Source organism: Acipenser ruthenus, chromosome 7 (genome assembly GCF_902713425.1).
Source record: "Acipenser ruthenus chromosome 7, fAciRut3.2 maternal haplotype, whole genome shotgun sequence".
NCBI lineage: Eukaryota > Metazoa > Chordata > Actinopteri > Acipenseriformes > Acipenseridae > Acipenser > Acipenser ruthenus.
In genome coordinates, this window is record NC_081195.1 from 11,320,415 (window position 1) to 11,337,770 (window position 17,356).

Here is a 17,356-nt window from a genome sequence, read left to right on the forward strand (position 1 = left end):
GCTACAAGTGCCATTAATTTCACATACAAATAGAATGAACAAAAATAATATATTGGTGTGTATTAAATAGACATGAGCTTATACAAATAGTATGTTGTAGATTTCGAATTCAAGCTCTGTTGAAACTTCTACTGTACTGTATTTATTTTATATATAAATGGGTGAGCAAGGTTAAGGTTATCACAAGCGTCATAGAAAAGATAAAAAAAACCGTCTTTACAATGTATTTGATTGTCCAGAACACTGGATGAAATACAACAAAAGTTCATGTCCATCTAGATTTAAAACAATAGCAAACATGGTTAAAAAAGAAGAGTAGCTGTAATTAATATATTATGAACAATCTAACTTTTTTCATGGCTTTGCTAAAATTATATTTTAATTTACCGCACACTATTAGATCTAGTTATAGTTATTCTTATTATAAGGTGGTGCTTGTTAAACGTTTGACTACATTATTGACCGGATCTACAGTTTTCTTGCAAACGCGTGGAGCTGGCTCATTACCAATTCTACAGCTGATCTGTTTCAGCACTTTGGGCAGTTCCATTCTGCAACGCAAGATTCCGAGAGAGTATAAAAGCAGCCACAGCTCTCATCCTGCACACTGGCACCGCGGTTGGGTATTCTCGAAGATGAGCTACGGCATGGAATATCTCACGAGCTCTCCGCATAGGAGGGCACGAGGTGACTTGCTCCGATTTCAGCCTAAAAACCTCGGATCGTCCTCTACAGGGGTGCAGTTTTCCAGGAGCTCTCTCAGCACTGGGTCGTCTGGGTCATTCAAACAGTGCAGTCTGATGCGTAAAAAAGAATACAGTTCTCCTGTTCTCAGATCCACTGATAGCACAGACCTTGTAAACCCGTTTAAAGTGCCGAATATAAACGAGAAGCAGCTTCTCCAGGGGCTTAACGACCGCTTTGCAGGCTTTATCGAAAAGGTTCGTCATCTTGAAAGCCAGAACAACATTTTGGAAAATGAGATTCAGGAACTAAGGCAAAAGCAAGTTTCCCTGTCCTCGCTGTCTGAAGTTTACGATCCTGAAATCAAAGCTCTAAGAGAGCTTGTCGGTGAAATTACCTCTCAAAAGGCTCAGATTGAGCTCGAGCATCATCATTTGGAGGAAGATATTCACCTTTTGAGGGGGAGATATGAAGAGGAAGCACGCAGTAGATCAGACACTGAGGCCAGCATTATGACATTGAAGAAAGATATTAATGACGCACAGCTGTCCAAACTGGAACTGGACAAAAAAGCTCACTCTCTGATGGAAGAAATACTTTTCTTAAAGAAAAACCACCAAGAAGAGGTATCGGAAATGATGGCCCAAATCCACGATGCGCAAGTTACTGTCGATATGAAAGACTTTGGAAAGCCAGACATCACTGCGGCTTTGAGGGAAATCAGAAGCCAGCTTGAAGATCACACCAATACCAACAGGCAACAAGCAGAGGAATGTTTCAGGGCCAGGGTAGCTAAACTGACAAAAGCAGCTGAAGTGAATAATGAAGCACTCCAAGTCAGAAGAGAACACATCCACGAGCACAGACGCCAACTGCAGTCAAAAACCATAGAGCTGGAGACAGTTAAAGGCACCAGGGAATCTTTAGAGAAGCAACTCGGTGCCCTTGAAGAGAGGCACGATGCAGAAATCAGTCATTACCAGGTAATATCTTGTTTATATGTATGTAGATAACTTATTATTATTTAGTATTTCTATGTATTATTGACTCGTTTGTTTAATGCAGTCAAGTATTCTATTTCTATTTTTGTTGTTAATGTAGAATTAATAATACAATAAATATAATACATCAAACAGTTAAAGGGATACTTTATATTTATTTGTTTATTATGTGTGCCGCTATCAATATCTATTGCTGCTTCTTTTTAGATAATTATTTACCAACTAATACAGCAAAGAATGTAATTTCTCTATAATAGCTTTTTTTTTTTTTAAAGTGAGGTTTGGAATTGTATTTTTTATTGAGATTTGCCACTGTTGCAAATTGGACACAAATTACAGTTGAACCAGGTAATATTTACTGTGTAGTGTACTTTAATGTACCAATTTAATAACGTTAATGTAACCTTTTAAACAACATTACACACTGTTCATGCTCTCAAAGATTTTTACTCAAATTGTTATTTTTAAAAACCTTTTCTGAAAGGCAAAAACTTCAATTACATTCTAAACGAATATAACATAGCTATATGAACAGAACATAGCTATACGCTATTTAGAAACCCCTAAACCACTGACTTCATGGGGTGTATTTTCTCTTTCTGAAAGAATTGTACTAATGGGAATTTGAATTACAGTAAAATCTAGCTGTTTGGTACAATGTTTTTTACATTGTATTCTATGGGTTTATAGGAAAAGCCTGTCAATTTTTTGTCAGCTCAATGGCAGTGTGTGTTTGTCTGTGAGTTTTTATTGTATATGGGTTTATAGGAAAAGCCTGTCAATTGGCACTTTAAAATCAAGTCAATAAAAGGAATACTGTTTACCAATATTATACCTCCCTCAATAGATTTGTATTTCCATAAATAGATTAAATTAGCTATTATCCCTGCACTCATTTGACAGTGTTACAACTGCTGATCAAATGTTTATATTTTTACAGGATGCTATCCAACAGCTGGAGCATGAGCTTAAACACACACAGTATGATATGTCTGGCCACCTGAGGGAGTACCAGGATCTTCTGAATGTCAAAATGGCCCTAGATGTGGAGATTGCTTCCTATAGGTACTTTTATATTGGTTATATGATCTACAATGTTTGTTTTTGTGGAATTACTGATTCATTTATTTTGGTTGTCTCTACTGATGCATTTATTATAAATCCCTCTTTTAAAATAGTTATCAATATTCCCAGCTTAGCAACAAGAGGTTTACAAAGATTTGGTGGGGCATTACAGAACTCTGGGTACAAGGGAACAGTCTTTATATCTACTCACAAAGCTGCCTAGGTGGCTTCTGGAAGATCACAGACATTGTTGCCTTTCACTATAATGTAGGAGGTTGCTTGTATATACCATTGGGACTTGTCATGCAAAAGTCATTTATTTGTCACATGCATTTTTAAGTTCTATCTTTACCTTTTTCTTACCATATTACATTTTGCTTTCACTGTCTTGCATTGTATCTTTTATATGTATAAATAGACAAAGGACACACCCAATGAGGCATTCCAGTCATTCTGCATTTCAACAGCGTACACCAGAGTGACAATATATAATAGATATATATATATATACACTCCTTTGAGACATTTGCCTTTGCCAATTTGTACATGTTTCAAAATACGGTCCTATTGGTTTAAATGTTACTTTTTAAGCAGTAGATACATTATACATTATACAAGCTCAAGTTACTTAATGCATACTCTTCCTACAAACATCACATACTATTGTTATTTTTTCTTTCAATATTCTATATGTGTCACTTTTACTTTTGCCCATATTTATATTGCCCATACATATATATTGCCATTCATGTTTTACCTGTATATATATATATATATATATATATATATATATATATATATATATATATATATATATATATATATATATATATACAGGTAAAAGTATATTGACCATTGGTATCTAATGCAATATGTTATACAGTGAGGATATCATTTTAAATGCTTTTTTAAATATAAAAAACTTTCCACACCTTTCCACACCTCAGTAATTCAATTTCTTTTCTCAGGAAACTTTTGGAAGGTGAGGAAACAAGATTTTCTTCAGTTGCTGCAGGCCATGTTCCTGCATCATATGAGTACAGACAATCCTCTGTCTACACTGTGCCAAGTTTCACAAGGCAGAAAACTACCACTAAGAAGGTGGAGCCACAGTATAAGTTTGTTGAGGAGATCATCACAGAAACAACCAAAGAAGGGGAAATGTCAGAGATTGATGACACTGATACAGAGGAAATAATGAGTGAAGAAGAAAGGATGGAAAAGGAGAGTCCAGAGGATGAGGTGGAAACAACAACTGACAATGGAGAGGCACAAGAGGATGGAGAGGAAGTGGACACTGTAGAAGCAGAGAAACACAAGGAAGATGAACAAGAAGTGACCTCATCTGAACCTGGGGATGAGGAGGAAACTGCAGTTAAAAAAGGTGACAAAGATGCAATTGAAAATGAAGTTGCATCTGAAGCTATAGAAGAGATAGAAACTTCCCAAGATGATGTGGTTGATGCAAAAGACACCAAGGATAAGAAAGAAGCAAAAGAAGAGAGCCCTAATCAAGTAGAAACCTTTGAGGATGTGAAGAAAACTATTGTGGAAGAAATCACAAAGGAACCTACAGATGTAGCAGAAACCGAAACAGAAGAGGCACCAGAAGATGAACCTTTCGGAGAACCAAAATCACTACCCAGTGAAGTGACACCAGAAATAGATGAAAGTGAAGAGCCAAAAAAAGAACAGACTTCAAATGACCAAACCGAAGAGGAAAAAGAAGTAGAAAAAACAGACCAAAAAAAGGAGAGTTCTATAATAAAGAAAAAGGAAGATAAATCTGAAGAGAAAAGCATCACCGCAGAGGAGGAAATTAAGCCAGAAGAGAAAAGCCCTCTTGAGGAAAAGACAGCAGAGAAAGAAATCCATGAACACACTGAGGAACAAGATATCATGGAACCAAAGGAGATGACCAGTCCATTTGAATCAGAAGAAGAGACTTCAAAAACTGAAGATAAAATAACCACAGATGTTAAAGTGGAATCCAAGGATATTCTAAAAGAGGAGGTGGTGAACCAAACAAAATCAGAAGAAGAGGGTGCTTCAGAACCTGAGAAGATTGAAGAGAAAGCAACCTCAGATATTGAAGCAGCACAAGAAGACATTCGAAAAGAGGAGACAGTGCGTGAATTAAAATCAGAAGAAGAGAATTCAGAACATGAGAAGACTGTACAGGTAACCACAGATGTCAAATTACAGAACAAAGAGGTGGTCACCCAGGCAAAATCTGAAGAAAATGATGCTTCAAGACCACACACACCTGAAGAGAAAGCACAGGCAGATATCAAGGTGGAACCGAAGGATCTTCATAAAGAGGAGTCGATGAGCCAACAGGAATCAAAAGATGTTGCTTCAAAGCCTGGCACACCTGAAGAGAAAACAACTCCAGATATTGAAGCAACACAAGAAGACATTCCAAAAGAGGAGACTGTGCGTGAATTAAAATCAGAAAAAGAGAATTCATTACCTGAGAAGACTATAAAGGAGGTAACCACATATGTCAAATTGGAACCCAAGGATCTTATTACAGAGAAGGTGGTCCCCCAGACAAAATCTGAAGAAAAAGATGCTTCAAAACCACACACACCTGAAGAGAAAGCACAGGCAAATATCAAGGTGGAACCGAAGGATCTTCATAAAGAGGAGTCGATGAGCCAACAGGAATCAAAAGATGTTGCTTCAAAGCCTGGCACACCTGAAGAGAAAACAACCCCAGATATTGAAGCAGCACAAGAAGACATTCCAAAAGAGGAGACTGTGCGTGAATTAAAATCAGAAAAAGAGAATTCAGTACCTGAGAAGACTATAAAGGAGGTAACCACATATGTCAAATTGGAACCCAAGGATCTTATTACAGAGAAGGTGGTCCCCCAGACAAAATCTGAAGAAAAAGATGCTTCAAAACCACACACACCTGAAGAGAAAGCACAGGCAAATATCAAGGTGGAACCGAAGGATATTCATAAAGAGGAGTCGATGAGCCAACAGGAATCAAAAGATGTTGCTTCAAAGCCTGGCACACCTGAAGAGAAAACAACCCCAGATATTGAAGCAGCACAAGAAGACATTCCAAAAGAGGAGACTGTGCGTGAATTAAAATCAGAAAAAGAGAATTCAGTACCTGAGAAGACTATAAAGGAGGTAACCACATATGTCAAATTGGAACCCAAGGATCTTATTACAGAGAAGGTGGTCCCCCAGACAAAATCTGAAGAAAAAGATGCTTCAAAACCACACACACCTGAAGAGAAAGTACAGGCAGATATCATGGTGGAACTGAAGGACCTTCAGAAAGAGACAATGAGCCACTTGCAATCAGAAGATGTTGCTTCGAAGCCTGGCAAACCTGAAGAGAAAACAACGCCTGATATCAAAGCAAAAGAATTAAAGTCCGCAGAAGAGGACACTTTGAAACCTGAAAAGACTGAAAAGAAAGTATTCACAGGCGTCAAGGTGGAAGTTAAAGACCTGCCAAAAGAGGAGACAGCAAGCCAATTGATAATAGAAGATGTGCTGAAGTCTGTCAAACCTGAAGAGAAAGCAACCACAGATACCAATGTCGAAACCAAAGAAATTCAAAAAGAGGAGGTGGTTAGTAAAGTGAAAGTAGATGTTGCTCTGATGTCTGACAAACCCAAAGAGAAAGCAACCCCAGAAGATGAAGAGTTAAAAGCAGACAAAGTTCTAGAGGAAGGAAAAGAAGCAGATTTAGAGGAAGACCAAAAGCCTGAATTACCACTGTCTCCAAAAGAGGAAAATATAAAGGACAGCATTACAATACTAAGTGAAGGAAAAGATGAACAACTTTCCAAGAAAGACTACAAATCTACAGAGGGCACAGAGGAGGCAAGACAGTTCAAATCTGAGCTAAAGGAGAGCACAGAAACTCACACTAACTTAGAAACAAAACCACAAGAGATGTCTCCAAGAAAGGAGAAACCTGCTTACAGCTCTGATATGGAAAAGACAGAGCACTTAAAGGAGACAGAGTTGATTCCACAAAAAAAGAAAGTACAAGAATGTCCAGAGAGCCCAGATACTGAAGCAGATGAAAAAAAGATCAGTGATTCCAAAGAAAAAAAAACAGTGGAGGAAGAAGTGCCATCTCCAAAGGAAACCCCTGTAAAAGAGAACAAACTCTTGACAGATGACATGGATGAAAAGATAGAGCCAGAAGAAAAGGTGACAGAAGAAAATGTCACATCCACAACACAAGAGAATGGTCTTGATGAAAGTGAAAACTTGAGCAAGGAGGAGATGATCGACACAGTGGAGACCAAAGTGCCTGCAAAGGAGAATCAGGTAGAAAAGACAAAAGCAACACAAGAAGAACTCAAAACCTCTAAAAAAGAAACAATGCAAGATATTGACAGCAGAAAGTAATATGCAAAAACAGTTAAAGACAGAACTTTAAAAATGTATGTGACAAGCTAAAAAGCTTTAAAAATGTATGTGACAAGCTAAAAATTCTTAATGCATGAAATTGTGTAATGTACTGAACAGACAGTCAAGCTTGCTAAATTTGAATGTACAGTGCTATTTAGTTAAATATGAACTTTAAATGAGTTTTAAATCTATATTGACTGTCTGAAAAATTTGAGTGTAGCAATGCCCATGAATGATATCTACAAACATGCTTTCTGGATATAAGAATAAATTACATTTGCAGAGAATGTCATTGTCTATTAGTTTTTGTTCAGAAGCAATTTAATAACTGGGACTCTGGTTCTTCCAATTCTAGTCTCTGTTCCAAACCTGTTCTAAATTGTTTAAGTCAACCAATTAAAACTCCATCCAGACCCTAAAGTATTTCATTATAGCATGTTACCTGTTAAACTTGGAGTGCAATGGCCCTCCAGGTCTGTGATTGGGCAGCTCTGCTGTAGGGTATAGTTCATTGTTAAGGGTCAGTTAGCTAATTTAGAGCCTGCTTTGAACAAAGACCTGGTCTGAAATGGTCTTTGAGGAATTGTGTTTTGCACCCCTGTTTTAGGTTTTTTGGGATGAAACATGGTTGACATCAGAACCATGAATGTCATAGTGAGGTAATGGAAGCATCTGCCACAATGTCATAATGAAATAATTTCACTATGCCCTATTGGGCTGCACTGGTAAAGAGGCAATTTATTAACTGATATTTTGAGAATCAGACTAATTCATTTGGAGGTTGGTTTTTATTATAAATTACATCTGGTTTTATTATTAGTAACATACTTTATCAGAAACTCTCTCTCTCTTCTCTCTCTCTCTCTGTCTCTCTCTCTCTCTCTCTCTCTCTCTCTAAAACAAACAAGAAAAAAACAGACTTAGCAGTTGTGACCCAATTATAGTATAGAGAAAGTATAACACAAAGTTTAACTATTCATAGTTCAAGTAATGTATCAATAAATCACATTAGTTAAAAAACAGATGTTTTGTAAACTAGAACACCTCACCTGGTAACACATCTGTACAAAATACAAATGAAAAATCTGATTACTGTTATTGACAGTAGATTAAAACACAAAGCAATATTCTCTCTCAAAATCTCAAACAGGATATATATATCCTAGCTGCTTTTATCTGTAAAGCAGGTAGCTTTAGACATTGGCAGAAATGCATTAGCTAAAGTAACACGTAGCTCTATTGATTTCCATTACACGAGAGTAGATGTTAAAACTTCATGCTGATTTGAACTCGGCTCTCGCCAAGATAAGCACCAACTAAGACGTAGCTTTACAGTAAACTAATGTGATCCATCTGTGTCTCCATCCATTTGCGTTTCCTTCTGTCTGGTGTTGATGGCTAAAGTGTAATGCTGGCTCCAGGGATCAGTTTATTTGCCTCCCTGGCGCATCAGCACACACAACGGCTGCGATGCTGGCTCCGGGGATCAACCACAGTGCGGTCTCCCCAGCGCATCAGCATGACAACCGTCTGGATTGAGCAAAGTAGGGTACATCTCTGGGGTCTTCAAGTGGGCACCTTCCATCCTCAGTGTTTCATCGACTAGCCCACGACACCTCAAGAGGGCTCAACGGTGATTCTGGCATCCCAGCATCACCCCCCTCCATCCCCCGCTCAACTCAGCCCAGCTTATTGTGCTTGAGATCCCCAGCCAGAATCTTTCCGTCTCAACCACAGACAGTTGCTGCTCCTCTCTGCTGCTTCAGATAAGTTCTTCACTGTGCGACGCAACTCTTGGCCACTGAATCTGACATCTCTGAGAGACTGGGTTGTAGATTGTGCCACAAATCCTCGACAACCCACCTCCACTGGGTAAACCCGGACTCTCCATCCTGGCTGTTCCGCTTCAGCAGCTAGTTGAGCATACCGCAGTTTCTGATCCAGACCACAAGACAATATCTGGTCGAAGGTTAGTGGTGGCAATCTCAGGTGGAAAAATATCTAAATATTTGCTTTCAAGTTCACTCCACACAGCTTTTTTTATATTTTCAAAATGTTGGTTGACTTCATGAGAATGTATTTGTCCAACATGGTATAACAAGCAAATCCTGACATTACTGGCCAAACTTAAATTATATGGTATCAGGAAAAAAAACCCTCCTACCATTAGGTCATCAAATTGTATTTCCCTTTCATTTTTAATGCCAGACTCTGCACCATCACATGTTTTACATAACAGCAATATCAGATTTCTTGTGATTCTAGTTTTAAGAAAGAAGGATGAAAATATCTAGAATGTCTTATTATTGGCATGTTCAGCCACTGGCCATACAAGCTAATGGAGTGGCTACTCTATATGGGTTTTTCCATAACTGCTGCATTTTACCTGTACTTCCAGCATGACATTCTGCAGCTGCCCAATGTGATTTGGTACATATTTTAAACCATTAACTCTTGAAATATCATCAATTATGATTTTGAGGGAAATGCAGTTCCCTGGAAGATCCAGATTATAAGGAGAATTTTTGTAAGCAAGCCTCAGTTACAAACAATAAGGAAGGAATAAGAAAAAAAAAATGTGCACATAGGATCCCTTTTTATTTTATTTTTTACAATTCTCAATTGTTTATTTCTGGTTAATAATTGCAAAGTACTTTGTATAGTATATAAGTATACATACATTCTATGCCATGTAAGAACACATATTTGTTAATCAGAGTTATAGAATAGACAATAATGCTGTTACTTAAACAGTGTTCAGTTAATTTTCCCCATGTAAAGATTTATATTGTTAATAAAAAAGTAAAACAAAAGTTTATTAACTGAACCAGATTTCAAAGTCATAATATTTCAGATTTGATACATTGCATTATTGCTCAGTTCAGCATTCCCTTCTCTTACAAGGGTTTCTCCACATTACACTTGACATTGCATTGGTGCATTTTGAGCTTGTTAACAGAGAAAGAAGGTTTTTTTAGGTATGGGAATAAAGCCCACTGTGAAGAAATCAAACATCTACAGTTCATGTGAGTCTCCAGGGAGGTGCTATTTAGTCATTTAAAGGAGAGCATTTTTTATACCCAACTGACAACACCCTCCTATATCTAATGTTTGTTAAAGTTAAGTTGAAGGATTGTGTATATAGGTTATAGTGATCTAGACACTTAGATAATTTATGTGTTTGCATAGTTTAGCCATCAGTGTACATTCAAAATGCTCAGTTAAAGGAAAGACTAATTCAGTGTCTTCGTCAGCAGAGAGAGAACATTCTGATATTCTTTATTGTGACAGTCAAATTGCAACACCCTCTCACAGAACTCGATGGCTTTCATTTTATGAATAAACCCCAGAATGCCAAAGGCTTCTCCATCTTGGGGATTCTTCCTGATGCGTTTATCAGCAGTTTTCTTCAGTGTGTAAAAACACATTTCACGTTCCTTAGAAGGATGTTGTATCTTTAACCCTTCTTTGTAGTGTTTGATGGCATCCGACTCAGATTTGTTGTAATTCAAATGGAAATTTCCATAATGTCGATGCAGAGCTTGTATCTCTTGTGGCTTCATATCAGGAATACCAAATAAAGTCTGAAATATTTCTTCTCCCTTTTTGATGTTTCTGGATTTTGCATACATTTCTGCCAGATCCATCTGAGGATACACGTAAAATGGTTTATGCTTCACCACTGTTTCAAAGTGAGAAATGCACAGCTGGATAAGGTTTCTCAGCTCAACGCTATAATTATGAGAATAACCTGTTTCCCTTATCCAGTCATTTATTTTCCATTTATAACAGAGGGCTATTTGGTGGTGCAGAAGCCATTCATCAGGTGACAGTTTCAGTGCACCTTTTAAAATTTCCAAGGATTTATCCAACAATCCCAGCTCTTTGAAAAACTTTGCCACGTGGTGAATTACCTGGGGGTTTTCTGGTGACATCTTCAGAGCTTTCTCAATATACTCCAGAGCTTCCTTTTCCTGTTTACATTGCTTTAATTTATTTCCCAGGAATACCATAATCATTGTGTCTTCTGGGTTAAGCTCTAGTGCACACCTTAGCTGTTCTAGTGCAGCTGAGTCATCTGATTCAGAACCCCCAAGGCGATACAGTGCAATGGCATACCCAGCGTTCCATTCTTTATCACCTGGTTCTTCCTTGAGGGCTTTTCTGAAACATTCTTTGGCTCTCTTGCTATGTTTCGCGGAGAACTTCAATAAGGACCATCCCTTTTCCCCATACACTTCAGGGGGAAGGGCTGTGATGGACAACCTCTTGCAAATGTCTTCCAGCTTCTCCAGGTAGCTCTGGGCTTTGGTGATCTCACCCATGTGATAGTACACCCAGGCAAAGTTTCCATAAGTGACAATGACCAGCTTCTCAAATTCATCTCCGTGGTCCTTCCTTGTAATTTCTTCATCTTTTTCTAGATTTTGTATTGCTTCTTCATTTAACCCCTGCAGGTGCTTCACATAAGCCAGTTGGTTGTATGAGTGCCCAGTCCCTTTATTTTTACCTAGAGATACCTGTATTTGATTTTTTAGTCTCTCTTCCACATATTCAATGTCAGTGTCTTCCGTTACCAAATCCCATGTGAAGTGACACTCTAGTTGCAGAAGTGTGTTTTCTAAGGCATTCTTTTGGTTCAAACTGTAAAACATTAAAAATGTATAATCATAAACATGGAATATTTATTGCATGGAACTACATACCACCCTATATGGTATGTAATTATTTATTTTATTACATTTTCTTCACTTGATTGAAGAGTTTTGTTTTGGTTATTTATTATTTATTCAATGTATGTAGTTTTATATCATTTGCGTTCACATATTTCTTCTTTGCCATGTTTGTTTTACTTTCACTGCAAGGAGTATTTTGTTTGCATGAGAAAAGTATTTTGCATTTTGCAGTTTGCATTGTTGTGCTGCCTTTAATAACTCTAATTAATGGGGTCAAATCACCCCAGGGAACACACCAGGATGACTAATACAGAGTTACAGGGAGGTGTGACAGGGCGAGGAGCGGGGTACCCCTCCGCCCTTGGGCAATTTATTATTTTGTATTTGTTTTGTTGTTGTATTATTATTATTATTATTATTATTTATTTATTTATTTATTTATTTATTTATATGTATTTTTGTAATTTTAAATGACGGTGTAGCCGTGCGTTTGTTATTTTTATTTAAATGTGTTCTTGCAGAGGCGAGGTCGGCAGCTCGTCCTCTGCCAGTAGTAATTAAAAACCTTGTGTAGAAGGTGGCCATCTCCCAAATTAATTAAGTGATTAATCGGGAGATAGCCACCTGCATCTCTCTGCACTCTGGGCGGGTGTTCTAGGAAGGACGAACAAGAGCGAGGTAAACTGAAAAGAAAACGAAACTAAAAAGAAATCTGCGTCAGTGAAGGCTACTGCACAGCCTGACCGATCTATGTGTTTTGGGTTCGAGATTGTGTTTTGTTTAACTGTTTTATTTTCGCTCTGTGAGCGAGTGTGTCTTTTATTTGTTAAAATATTTTATTTTCTTTCTGTTTAAATAAACGGCACCGCAATACTTGTTTCTTTGTTTTCGTTCCTGCATTCAGGCCTGATGTCACCACTACAGCCATCCCTGTCGCAGGAGGTATTTAAGCTATTTAAATCTACTACTGTTTAGATCAACCAAATATACCTCAATACTGTGCCAGAGTTCTTTTAGTATTGAGTACACTTAGTTGGTATACTATGAACAGCAGCACGTCTAGATACCATAGACCTATCTATATCCCCAGCCTGGAGCATTTAATCAGCTCCGTGCTCACTGAACACTGAGTGGCAAGAGCTCCACTTTAGAGCTGGTTTGAAGGAAGCAGTATTTAGTTTAAATCAATAAAATTGGACCACTGTGTGAGTGATTTCAATTATATTTAGTTTTTAACTAACATTCATTTTTGAGTTTATACTAAATTCATACAAAGTAATTGATTTGCATTTTTCATGTTAATGTGTGGTCATTAAACTATGTATAGAGTACATATTAAAACATTTTATCCAACAAAAAAGCTTTTGAAAAACAGACAGATTAATATTAATCTTGAACCCTTATGAACATTGATTCATCACAAATTGGTGCTATTTTAAAGTATGAGCCTATTATTGTAACATCTGAAAAAACATATTAGCTCAGAAAAGGAAAAGCATTTTACACACAGACGCATTCCATTAAACACTGTATAAATACTGCATGTATACTTACTCCATAATGAACTGCTCCAAATTTCAAAAGTATCCCTATCTTGAGCTGCTGCAGATCACAGCAGTACTGTCACGAGCTGTACTTTTGTTTGAAAGAGAACGACCTAAACCATCACATGTTTAAACAAGAAACAAAACTAGTGTCATATTACATTGCTATTGTGAATGTCAGCTAAGCTGATACTGAGCTCATTCTAATTTTGAAACTTAGCAAGAAATCGAAACTTAGCAAGAAACCAAAACTCGTAGCTACAGACCACTGACCACTTGAGTCAACAAATAGTTTACACTGAGTACCCAACCCATAAGTAGCAAGGGAACCTCATATAGCACCAGCAACATTAAATGCTTGCGCCAGTAGGCATGTTTAAATTTAAAAATATATACACTGCTGTGCAAAAGTCTTAGACATGTAGCATTATTCTACGCTGATGCATTATGAGCATCAACAATTTACTCAAAGCCTCCACTAGTGTTTTCTACTATTATAACAACCTTGATTTGCATAAAGAAGGAAAAAAAAGTGAAATAGCTCGCATCACTTGATTTTCAAGGTGTGGTATCCGAAGCATAATCGACAAGTATAGTGAAACATCATCTGTAATTGACAAACAAAGGACTGGATAACACAAAAAGCTGTTTAACAAGGATGAGCAATAATTTAAGATAATATCCTTAAGGAATAGAAAGAAGACAAGCATTGAATTGACAACACAACTGGCAGAAGGTTTAGGTTTCTTTTATATAGAAATGTTGGTGTTAGCGATTTTTATATATATATATATATATATATATATATATATATATATATTACAGCATAATTGTTTCTAATACCATTCATCAATTTGTTAATTAGATTTTTTTAACCCAGTAAAATACTCTTTTGTGAATGGAATAATGATATAATAATAGACAATTAAATTATATCTACCCACATCTAAAAGACTCCCTTTTATAAGTACGTGTTTGTTTGCAAATTTTTCTTCTAAGAAAAAATTAAAATATTACAGATTGCTATGTGTCTTGCCATGGATGAGAGAGATGTGACAATTTTCTTTTTACAAAATATAAAGCAAGTAAACATGAGTACAAATATGGGTGTGATTAAATATAGGGTATATTTTGTTTAATATTTACTGTAGCACAAAAAACAAAAAAAAACATTGAAGAGCATATAAACAAAGGCCTAGACGATAGTGTAAAATAATTCTCAGTTTATTTAATCAGTATCCAAGAAAGTTAGCACAGCTGTTAAAGCACAGACCACAAATCTTGCTCATGAAAACTATAGATTGTAATGAAGAATTAATAGAACTCAAGAAAATGGGTGATGGTAGCTCACAGTCTCGCTAAAACAAATCAAACAAAATACAAATCACTTTCAAATCACACACAAATCTCAAATAATACATAATAGAAAAACTAAACACACAAAACAAAGGTGCAAAAAGAAATGCATCTTTCAGACAGCTATTTTCATGAACTTAACCTTCATATTTCTTATTCCTTTAATTTTAATACCAATAAAACAGCACATAATACAAAAGTAATAAATAATTAAAACAGTCAATGCAAAAACTCTCACATTCTGAACACTGGTTGATTATGCACCATGGCTGAAACCTGGTGCCCCGCCCAAGACCTGCATCAGCCCTGGGCCAAACTCGGATATCTTGCCGTGTCGTAGTTTCACGGCTCAGATCAGTGTCAGCGCCACAAAACGCACAGTAGAAATGGGTCTTTCATTTGTGGGGTATGACAGTGGAATGTGGGTAAAAGTGGATTCTAACCAAATCGGTTCAATGGTGGAAGGAGAGAGAATGTAAAAGCCTAATTGGAGGACAAGACACGTTCAGTGGCGATCAGAAAGAGCTGAATTTGGATACTTACTGTATCAAATGTAGTGAGATTGTCAGTAATTGAAATCGATGGGTAGGTCTATTGCCTGATGAGGCAGACACATTTTAAAGATTCACCCCCAGGATTGCTGTAGCTCTGCTACTCCGTCCCCTGCATTCACACACACTGGCTGGTCCCAATAGTTCTCAATATTAAAAAAGGCAGATCAGTAGCCTGCACTAGAACAGACTTAATTCACACATTTCCTAGGAAAAAAACTGCCACTCAAGCATTTCTTTTGCTTACATATGGAATACATTTGTGCAGTATGTGTGCTAAATATTTTCCTGGATAGAACGTCTGTTATTTGAAAAATAACTAGCTAAATGTAGATAAACATTAAATGTTGTCTGTAGGATGAGACACACACTGCATAATTATAATGGTAACAGTTTGTAATAAATACAGAGAAGGTGAGGGTTAAAATGAGAGTATTCATTCTGGCTGTGCCTACAGTGTGAAAAATATTTTTAGCACCTCATGGTACACATACAGGGTAATCCGGTATGTTTTTTTTATTTTTTTATTATTTATTTATTTTTATTTTTTTTGAGAAAGCTGCATTACAAAAGCAATTTTGTGAAATGAAAAAGAATGTCTCAAAGGAAAAAGAAAAGCTTCAATCCAATCGACTGGGATTATACCACTCTGTGGAAATAACAATGATGAAAAAACAATAATCTGGTTACATTCCTCAGGAGTCATGTAACAGCTAAGACGGAATACGTCATTCACAACAAATTCATGTACCTTCATTTGATTGCTAAAGGTAATGGTAGTGAATAGGAATTCTTGTCTTTCACATGAAGAAACCACAGGGAGCTTTTCAATATTGAAGCAACAGCATCTTTCTCTACCACTTTGCAATATTTCATTTAAAACCATGCAACACTTTTGGGGGCATGGGGCATAGAGGGGGGGTCTACCAAATGATTTAAGAGTTAACTAGTTGGAGCAGTCAATTTGCACATAGGAAAATGAAGGTGTCATAGTTACAGTATGATGTATTGCTTCAGCTCTGGTTTGTGCTCCGAGCTTTGCTGAACAGAATTTGCAAAACAAACATAATTTGTCAGCTAAAGGTCACTGGAGAAAGTGCCATTGAGGCTGCCCTTCTCATTGAGGCTGCCCTTCTCGTTGAGGCTGCCCTTCTCGTTGAGGCTGCTGTGTAAAGGGACTGATCATATTGGCGATCTCTGATAATGACCTTTTCACTCAAGTTAGTATTAAAGGAGTACAGCTTCAAGTGGCATGCTGCACCAGAACTCTGTACATTTATCTTTTGATTTATTATTATTTGATTAGGAGCTGCACAGTCATCTTTCTGGCTTCAATTGTTCTCTATCTTTAGATATTACCATAACATTAAAACTACACCCCTTAATTGGAAGCTTTATACCATCTGCATTATCACTAAATTACATTTCTTACCTGTTTAATGTGTGTTTTGTATAATTGTGTGTTAATGTTTCCTAGGCCATTTTGTGTACATTTCATAGTGACCAAAATATTCAGAGTATAAAATGTATTTAACATACTATGACTGTAATACTAGATTTAAGTTTGATGTTTTTAATAATTGTAGATTGCACTGACCTGTTTTACAGTAGTTAATCATTTTAAAACCAACTAAGCATATTAAATGTACCAGTACATTTACAGAAATGTTCATATAATAAATAATAATAAATATGTTACTGATGCTGACAATCAAAGCACATCTAGATCGGTCACTGTCAAGCTTAACTGCATATTCATATTGAACCCTTCTCCCTTGCAATATTTGATAACGGCAAAGAGCTCAATAACTTCCTTAAAACTAGCTAGCTAGAAGGTCATATGCTGCATTTCTATTCAATTTCTAGTCAAATCATATCTGAACACATGTAAATAGCTTCAATGTGAGCCACATAATATCCAATATTTTACCCTGAATTTCTACGTTATAAAATAACGTAGAAATATGAAGCTATGGGAAAAGATAAGCAATTTATTGGGAAACTGATTTCAGATGACAAAAGTTATGCAAAATCTGAACAAATATATATCACACTTATCTTTATTTGTTACCAGCATCTATCATTTC

General features: G+C 36.7%; 2 protein-coding genes across 2 annotated transcripts; one reads left to right on the top strand and one right to left on the bottom strand.

Annotated features, from left to right (window-relative positions):
- Positions 1–619: 619 nt before the first annotated feature.
- On the top strand, positions 620–7,429 carry LOC117414887 (neurofilament medium polypeptide-like). The gene is made up of 3 exons (XM_034024728.3): positions 620–1,667; positions 2,626–2,750; positions 3,719–7,429. The coding sequence occupies exons 1-3, from the start codon at positions 636–638 to the stop codon at positions 7,137–7,139; spliced, it is 4,578 nt and encodes a 1,525-aa protein (XP_033880619.3). The 5' UTR covers positions 620–635; the 3' UTR covers positions 7,140–7,429.
- Positions 7,430–9,728: 2,299 nt separating this feature from the next.
- On the bottom strand, positions 9,729–13,649 carry LOC117415273 (interferon-induced protein with tetratricopeptide repeats 5-like). Its single transcript, XM_059026367.1, has 2 exons — positions 13,373–13,649; positions 9,729–11,786 (listed from the first exon to the last, which is right to left on the bottom strand). The coding sequence occupies exons 1-2, from the start codon at positions 13,375–13,377 to the stop codon at positions 10,376–10,378; spliced, it is 1,416 nt and encodes a 471-aa protein (XP_058882350.1). The 5' UTR covers positions 13,378–13,649; the 3' UTR covers positions 9,729–10,375.
- Positions 13,650–17,356: the final 3,707 nt, after the last annotated feature.